Source organism: Triticum dicoccoides, chromosome 5A (genome assembly GCF_002162155.2).
Source record: "Triticum dicoccoides isolate Atlit2015 ecotype Zavitan chromosome 5A, WEW_v2.0, whole genome shotgun sequence".
Lineage (NCBI taxonomy): Eukaryota > Viridiplantae > Streptophyta > Magnoliopsida > Poales > Poaceae > Triticum > Triticum dicoccoides.
The window spans coordinates 564,065,869-564,074,986 of NC_041388.1; the positions used below are offsets into that span (position 1 = coordinate 564,065,869).

Sequence of the window (9,118 nt, forward strand, 5' to 3'; positions counted from 1 at the left end):
CACACACACAGTTTTTTTTTCAATCCATCCCACTTCCAGTAAAACATGAACCATGAATTGCCATCTCGTTGAACTATGTATGGCTGAAATATGATCCCGTTTGTTGCTGAAATATGCTCATGTTTGTTACTGAAATATGCTACTGTTTTGTACTGAAATATGTTTTGAGTAGTTTGAATTTTCAGTCACATTTTCATTTCATTACTGGTTACTCCTATAGTTACTGAGCTCAGGCTAAAAAGGAGCGCCACCTACTAGTGGGACCCGGTTGTCAGATTTCCGTTGAAATGGTTGTTCTAATATAATTTGTGCTTTTTATTACTGGTTAGTCTTATAGCCCTTGTTCCCTAGAGAGTTTGATTATCAATTATCCCGGACCTAAATGTTGTGTATTTGCATTAGCACGTACTTCCTCCGTCTCGTAATAGACTAGTATAAAAAGCGCTCTTATATTATGGGACGGAGGGAGAACCTATGGTTGGTTGGTTTGCTTAAATGTTCAGATACGTATGTACGATCGTATAGTACACTGGTACCATTATTTGTAACTGTGATCAAGTACTCAAAACCAGAAAATCTTCAAGGGTCAAAGGTTTTCCGGGAAAGTGCGAGAGATGCTTGTATCTCCATCTCGAGTGCAAGATTCTAAATTTTAAATAAATGTACTCATAAGTAGCAAAGCATAGATTAAGTAGCCCAGATACGTCGCACCTAATTTGGAGAGTGACATGTACCCAGTTGTAGCAGAAATGGTGAAGAAAAAGGCAGGGAGATTGGAATGTAGCAATGGAAATATTCCACAGGAATGGTTCGAAAGTGACACTCACGCTTAGCATGAGCTTCGCTATGAATCATATCTTAGCATGACCGATCTAATCCTGACATTATAAAACCGCAGCTCAAACACCTAGGCTGCGTTTGACAGCAAAGTTTTTTCAAAGTTTTCTGAGAATACTGTGGTTTCTGAAAGAACCATGGTTTTGAATATTTAGCTGTGTTTGGCATCAGAAAAAACCGAAGTTTTGTAAACCACAGTATGCCAAAAACCATGGTATTTTTGTGGTTTTTGAAACAGAGGTCCCGACCTCTTTTTTAAAAACAGAACGGAGAGAAATCGTCGGGAGATTGCAGTTGGCGTTGCCGTCTACGTCGAGATAAGGATACCAGCCGCGATCTGATCCTATTTTCCCTCTTTCAGTTATATGGTAAACTCCTGGTTATAGCCAATCTCATCCTATTTACAAGTAGTAGGTCTTTCAGGTTCTTCTTCCAGCCAGCGTCTCGTGCAAGTTCTATCTCTTCTCTGCAGCGCCATGAGCGAATCAAGCGGGATATATATAGGTGGATTATGTGAAACAGCAGCCCATGCATGTAGGTGCATCAGGGGTAGTCTACAGATCCTAACATCTAGGTCCGGCGGATGTGTGCATGGCAGCTGCATGCAGCCGGCCGCCGTTCGCAGCTGCTAATTACTCTCACTCAATCAATCATCCACGCTAAAACTCTTGGTCAAAATTTTAGTAAAACAGCACCAACCAAACACATGTAAAACTGAAAAAAAAACATTGTTTTTAAAAAACTGTAGTATTCAATGCCCATCCAAGAGAATACTCTGGTTTTCAATTACCACAGTTTCAAAAATACTTTGCTGCCAAACTAAGCCCTAACTCTTCCCTCCTTTGCAATCCCCACTGCACACAGCACACTGGCGACCTAAACCGGCCCCTCCATCCCCTGCTGCCACAGTGCTCTCAAGTCTCGTCTCACCCTGTCCCACCGAGAAAGAACGAGAATGCCGCGCCACCTGCTGCAGCAGCTCGTCGACCGCCTGGCCGCGATGGCCGCCGCGCCGGCCGTGGTGGCCGGCGGTGCGACGAGCGTGCACACGGACACGCTGCTCATCCTGGCGGCGGTGCTCTGTTTCGTGCTCTGCGTGGTCGGGCTGGGCATGGTCGTGCGCTGCTCCCGCATGTGCAACCCCTCCGCCTTCTCCGTCGACGCGCCGGGTGCAATGGCCAAGTCGCCGTGCAAGGGGATGAAGAAGAAGGCGCTGGAGTCGCTGCCCACCGTGTCGTGGCAGCCGGAGCCGAGGAAGGTGGACGAGGAGCGGCCGGAATGCGCCATCTGCCTGGCGGAGTTCACGCGCGGCGACGAGGTGCGCGTGCTCCCGCACTGCGGACATGGCTTCCACGCCGCCTGCGTCGACGTGTGGCTCCTCTCCAGCTCCACCTGCCCGTCCTGCCGCCGCGCCCTCGTCGTCGCGGCCGCCCAATCGCCGGCAGCCACTGAGTCTCCCCCTCCCCAGACGTGCCGTGAGCGTGCCGACGTAGTCGCGGCTGCGCAGGCCTCGGCCGCCGGCACAGTGGCCGACGAGTCCGGAGTCCGGACGAGGCGCTTCCACCTCTGACCTTTTTTTTGTCAGCTACTCCCTCCGTAGTGTCAAAAACATTTTTATATTTTGAGACAGAGGGAGTAGCTCTCTGTCGTTGGTACTTGTGCAGCTGGTAGGTACACGTACGTACAAAATGCAACTGTACAGCGTGCGATGGTGCATCACTTAGTTAATTTCTGTCAGTAACATATTCCATCTGTAAGAGCAACTCCAACGGGCCGACCCAAATAGACGGCGTTTTTGTCCGCTTTTTGTCCGTTTGGATCGGCCGTCCGCCCGCCGTCCGCTCTCTTTTAGTTTTGGATCGGCAGTGCGCCCAATGGGCTGATCCATTTTCATGACCGCGCGCATTTAACATCGTGCCGTCCCCCTGATTTTGACGCTCCAGCACGCGGGAAAGGTTCGCGCGCGCTGGTTTTGGTGCTCCAACGTGCGGGAAAGGTTCGCGCGCGCGCCGCGGCCGGCGCTCGCTATAAAAGAAGGCGCTCTCTCCACATTCTATCGGCCGCCCACTCTCGCCGCCTACGCGCTTCGGGTTTTCGCGGAGTCCGCGAGCAACGCTCCGGCGCCTTCTTCGCCGAGATCTGGTTTCGCGAGAAACGTCTCGCCCTCGGCACCTTCGACACCGCAGAGGAGGCGGCCCGCGCACACGACGCGGCGGCGTGGCGCCTTCCGAGGCCTCATCGGGATATGAATTTTCCCAACGTGTCGAGCCAGCGGGCGCAGGATCTGGCGTCTCTCCCGCGGCTTTTCACCGACGAGTATCATCGTGTCCACCGGAGGCGGCAGCGTCGCCTCACCATCGCAGAGAAGGACGTGGAAGCCTTGGTGCTGTGGCGTGGAGGCTACCCGCAGGACATCGTCGACGAGCGCCAGTTCTACAAGCAATTGAAATCGAAGAGGGACGCGAGGAGGAGGGAGCGAGCCGCCTATCGGGAGGACAAGCGTTCGCGGAAGCAGGCAGCTCAAATGAAATTGAAGCTATGAGAAACGGCGGGTTGGGACTTTGAAGACGAGGCGTATGTTGACGCCTACATTCAGACATCGGAGGAGGACATTACCGAGTCGGATTCAGAAATCGATGAGTAGTGGTCTTTTCTTTTTATCTGTGTACGCTAAAATTATCTATGTATCCTTTTTTATCTAAAAAAATGGCCGGCGGCGTAGCAGGCGGGCGAGGGTGTGAATCCAATGTGCCATCGACCAGCGGGCCCGGTGAGGAAAAAGGGCGAGCGCGCGCGTCCGTCTCGTGTCCGCGTCGACACAAATCCGGCTCAAAAATGGGACTGAAATGGGTCGCCCGAGGACGAAAAACGGACGCGCGTCCGTTTGGGTCAGCGCGTTGGGCCGTCACTTTTGTCCGCACCGACCCAAACAAATGCGGACGAACGAAATGGGTCGCCCCATTAAAGTTGCTTTAAATACTTGTAGATCGGTCACTTTCAGTTGATTGATTACTAACAAATTCTGGCCGGCTACACGGTCAAAAAGAAAAGAAAAAGATACAGACGTGTGTGCTGTACATTTGCATATACAAGAGCGTCTCCCTTGAAAGCTCACCGACCCATTAAATTAGAAATAATGCTACACATACATAGATTTACATAGGTTTTACAAACAGATAAATTGTGATTGAGGGTTAAAGGGGAGAAGGGGGGCACCTCATAAAAATTAGTTAAGGGAGCAACTAATTGACAAGGGCTCCTTTGAGAGTCTCACAATAATCAGCGCAGCGAGCTCTCGGTCGTCCGCTACGTGTCGCGCTATTGGCGCTTCCTCTAGATTTTGTTTTATTTCGTACACGTTTTCTGCTTTCTAAACGATTTTTTCAGGTTTTTTTAACGTTTCAGTTTTCCAACGGTCCTCCTAAGCTTTTGAATAAGAAGAAAATAAAAAATTTAAGCGGAAAAACGTGTTTCCTTCTTTTTCACAAGAGTCACGGTTTTGCTTTGGCGAGGGACATTGTTTTGCTTTCGCCAGAGTCACGGTCGTGCCTCTCGAAAACAATTTTATTTTTTTCCTTTCGCCAGAGGCACGGTTTTGCTTCCGCAAGAAACACGGTTGTGCTTTCGCGAAAGGCATGGCCGTGCCTCTCGGAAACGGAAAAAAAAACATGTTTTCTATTTTTTTTCTTCTGCGAGAGGCACATTGTGCTTTTGCGAGAGTCACGGCCATACCTCTCGGAAACAAAAAAAACAAGTTTTCTTTTTTTTTTCTTTCGTGAGAGGCACGATTTTGATTCCATGAAAGGCACGGTTGTGATTTCGCGAGAGGCATGACGTGCCTTTTTCGGAAAGGGAAAAACCTGTGCTTCCTGTTTGTTTTTTTCATGAAGAAAAAATTCAAAACCTATTAATATGGGATCTAGTTTTGAAGATCTCAACGCGAGGAATCCAACGGTGAAAATGGTTCGAGATTTAGACCCACGATTTAAGAGATAAACCATTTTAAATAAACGAATCTACGAAAAAATGAAAACTTCCAGGTTGCGATAAGTAGCGCACATGCAACGCGCCACTTGTCGCAACCTAAGAAGGTGGGAATGATCTTTGTAACGAGCACTCCTTAATTAGTGATTTTCTTTAAATTACGGCGAATTTGCAGTTCGCTTCAAAAAACAGGCCTAACCATTCTGTAAAAACGGCCCGGTCCGTATTCTTTTTATTATCGGCCCATAAACCGCCCCTTGATTCCCGCATGTATACTGTAGCGGCCGCTTTTTAGGGTTCGCATGCGGCATTTCCGTATCCCCCTCCGCTGCAAATCGTCTTCTCCGGCGAGAAATCCTTCTTCCTCCGGCCACTGTTTGCCGCGCGCAAAGGGAGCGAAAGTTCGCCTCGATTCTGAGCACAGGTCGCGAGAGGGGTGGCCGAGGGGGCCGCGACGGCTCGCCGCCGTGCAAGCACGGCCATGACGACGAGGCGGGGAGCTCCTCCCTCCACCTGCCGATGGAGGATTGGCGCAAGGTGCAAGCGATGGTCGACTGGCCTGGAGCAACTTTGACCGGCTCGACGAGATCTTCTGGCCCGCGCCCAAGCGACTCCGGGAGGCGGAGTGCATGTGATATGAGGCAAAGGAGGCGGCCCCCGTCGGTGAAGAAGGTGACGTGGCGTGGACGGCAGCGGTGCGGGAGGAATACGACCTGGCGTTCGTCTTCTCGAACTCGCTGATGGAGTACCACCTCCACGCAAGAAGTCTGATGATGATGAGAGTAGATTTATGTTTTTATTATGCTTTAAGCTAGTATAAATTCTGTCTCTCGTATGAATTTCGGCGATGTAAGTGACGCAAAGTGCTAGTTTAAACTTTAAATTATACAACATATGCTTACCAGATTTGATACTTCGTGCCGTTCAGGGTATTAAATTCGATTTACAGTATCTCGTAAACGAAATTTGAGGTACCACGGTTTGCTGGAAAGATGCTCTAAAGCACAAACGTACGGCCCGGCGCCTACGCTTTCGGTAAAGATGATCCTCGTCACCAAGATGCGTACATGTTCATGTCGACCGATGGCTTCAGTGTGGTCAAGTGTCAATCATGGCGGCGGTCGGGTCGTGCTCACCCCCGTCGCGTCGGCGACGTGGTGGCGCCGGCCGGGCACGCGGGATATTTTAGGCCGCCGTGATGATTGTGGAATGTACGCCCGCCGTCCATCGCCATGAATGATCGAGGGAGGTCTCTCTCTCTCTCCCTCGTGCGGTTCATGGCGATCCGTCAATCTCACGTATATAAATGATGCCCATTCCGACCACCCAAGCTACCCAGAGCATGCAAGTGCAACAACCAGTCGACGCTTTCTTCGAATTGCTTCTATCGATTCGATTCGAGGGTTCCTTGACCTCTCGCGCTCCGTACCCTCAAGTACTTTTTCAACCTTGGCCCCGGCACTGGCAGCCGGCGGCACGGCAAGGCAGCAAGCAGCTAGCAGCATCGATGGATCCACGTAGACCGGTAAAAGAGCATGCTTTCTACGGTTAAGGTGCATGGCAACCACCAACCAGGTCCAGGTCGGTGTTGACAATGGGATTATTGTCATGTATACAATCTTATCTTGCGCCCTGGGTGTGATCCATCGATCGAGTAGGGACTGATCCCCTTTGTTTATGGCATCGATCGCGTTATCCCGTCGGTCGGTCGGTCGGGCCTCCTTTACGCTTTGCTTTGCTTTGCCCTCTTTCGGTCCTATTCTAACCACCATGATTGACATCTAGATTAGATCACAAGTGGCGGCAAAAGGAGGGCAGCTAAAAGGAAAGAAAACGTGACCGGTCGATCGATCCAATGGAATCCAAACGGGCATGCAGAGCGTCCCAAGTTGCATGCGCACAGCGGGCCGCCCCAATTCGTGCTGCCGGAGTCCATGCCGTCCGTCGGGCTCGCGCGGGGTCGCCACCGCACCACCCTAGGCCCGTATGCCATGGTGGTAGACTAGCTCCACCTGATCACTTGCTTATCTCGTCGCGACTCGGAGTGAGCGACGGTTTTAGGCCGCGCGCGTGTACGTTTTGCCGCGCAATTTGACCGACGACGACCAAATTCTTCTCCACGTTCATGCGTTGAATCGAGACGGGTTTTGCACTTGTAATAGCAAGCAGTGCCAAAAGTGAGTAGCACAAGTGGGTGTGCATATTTTCCTTGCCTGGAAGAAAAGGTTGGCGCGTAGAGTAGCGTAGGTAGGGCGCGCGGCGGATATGTTATCCGGATAGATAGATCTTGGCTTTGCTTTGGCGCACGTATCTGACGTGGCGGACGACAATACACACATGGGTCTGGCCGGTCACGCTCTCACCTCCCGTTGCCTTATTCCTGCCCATCGTACTAGCTAGTGTAGTAGGAGTAGCTGTTTTTCATCGTACGTGCGTGCTCGATCGGCCGGCTCACTTGAGATGCATGTTCATTCTGATAGGTATGTACGTATGTACTCTCCTTGTAAAGAAATATAAAAGTATTTAGATCACTAGAGTCCGCAAAGAACTCTCATATTATTTTACAGAGAAAGTACTAGACTACTTGTACGCCACTTTGACCGTGACCAAGTACAAGCAAAGTTGTAATATCTCCTTCTCGAGTACAAGTCTCGATCGAGATTTCATATCTTATGAAGAAGAAAGGCAGGAAGTAGCAATAGATCAATAACTTAATTAGTCCAGGTCGGTCGCACCTAATTTTGAGAGTGACATGTACCCAGTTGTAGCTGAAAAGATGAAGAAAAATGCAGGGAGTGAAGCAATGAAGACATTCAACGAGAATTCAAACAAGAATTGGTATAAAGTGACACTCCCACTTATATCTGCTTAATTATCAATCATATCCCTACTACCTAAGCTTAGCCACCCACTTACTGTATGACCCGGCTAATCCCGGCACTAGCTATAAAAACAGCTGCAGGAGCACCCAACTCTTCCCTCCTCAATTCCGGCTAGACGACCTAAACTGGCCCCGCGCGCTCGCTGGCACGGTGCTCCTCTCCTCATCCTGTCGTCCTCTCCACCGACCGGCCACCGAGAACGAACCAGACAATGCCGCGCCACCTGCTGCAGCAGTCCGTCGACCGCCTCACCGCGATGGCCGAGCCTCCGGCGGCCGCCATGGCCGGGGGTGCGACGAGCGCGCACACCAACACGGTCCTGATCGTGATCGCGGTGCTCTGCTTCCTGCTGTGCGTGGTCGGGCTGGCCATGGTCGCTCGCTGCTCCATGCTCTGCAACCCCTCCGCCTTCTCCGTCGACGGGCCGGCGGCCAAGGCGCCGTGCGGTGGCCTCGAGAAGACCGCGCTGCAGTCGCTGCCGACCGTGTCGTGGCGACCGGGACAGAGGGAGGTGGACGAGGAGGAGGGGGAGCGGCCGGAGTGCGCCATCTGCCTGGCGGAGTTCGCGCGCGGCGACGAGGTGCGCGTGCTCCCGCACTGCGGCCACGGCTTCCACGCCGCCTGCGTCGACGTGTGGCTCCTCTCCAGCTCCACCTGCCCGTCCTGCCGCCGCGCCCTCGTCGTGGTGTCGCCGGCGCCGCCAACCACCCATCCTCCCGCGCGCGCGGCGACGTGCTGTGCGGCCACCGGCGCCGGCTCTGGCAGTTGCCGGTCATCATCGGCACCGTAGAGACGACCTTTAAAAGCTCTGTCGGTCCGCCCTCGCTGCAGTCTGCAGAGACACGGGCCAGCACACGTACGTACATATTGTACAAATTAAGTTCAGACGTAGTCGCTCATGTACGTAGATACGCGCCATTTCATTAGTTTACATACATTTCCCATGTGTCATGTCATACATGTAAGTATACCGTATATGTACATGCAACCGGATGCATGCGATGGGTCGATGGTGCACCACTTAATATGTGTCTGTAAAAACATTTTTCCTCATTAAACCTGTGAATACATATTTACATACTCCCTTCGTCCTATAATATAAGATGTTTTTTTAATCTAACATAGCTTGCAAAAACCTCTTATATTGTGAGACCGAGGGAGTACATCTGAATCAGCCCCTCTACTAATTGGCTCATGCAGTCATGCATCCGTCTGCCTCTCTTCCTTAAGTTGCATGTGTGTAACATAGAGCACACGTACGGTACGGCACATATGCTTTACAAGAAAAAGAAGGGCCGTTGTCAAGAAGAAGACGCGCACATTGCACATGTTGATTGATCGCCTTGGCTAAAGAGGGGGTGGTAATGCTACACTAATATTACACGTGTTTTACGGAGTAGTTTTGAATTGAAACG

At 51.3% G+C, this 9,118-nt stretch overlaps 2 protein-coding genes across 2 annotated transcripts; both read left to right on the forward strand.

Moving 5' to 3' along the window:
- The first annotated feature begins 1,579 nt into the window (after positions 1-1,579).
- LOC119297888 (RING-H2 finger protein ATL80-like) lies at positions 1,580-2,599 on the forward strand. Its single transcript, XM_037575499.1, has one exon. The coding sequence runs from the start codon at positions 1,793-1,795 to the stop codon at positions 2,405-2,407; it is 615 nt and encodes a 204-aa protein (XP_037431396.1). The 5' UTR covers positions 1,580-1,792; the 3' UTR covers positions 2,408-2,599.
- Positions 2,600-7,820: 5,221 nt separating this feature from the next.
- Positions 7,821-8,785, forward strand: LOC119297889 (RING-H2 finger protein ATL74-like). The gene has a single exon (XM_037575500.1). The coding sequence runs from the start codon at positions 7,915-7,917 to the stop codon at positions 8,491-8,493; it is 579 nt and encodes a 192-aa protein (XP_037431397.1). The 5' UTR covers positions 7,821-7,914; the 3' UTR covers positions 8,494-8,785.
- The last annotated feature ends 333 nt before the right edge of the window (positions 8,786-9,118 follow it).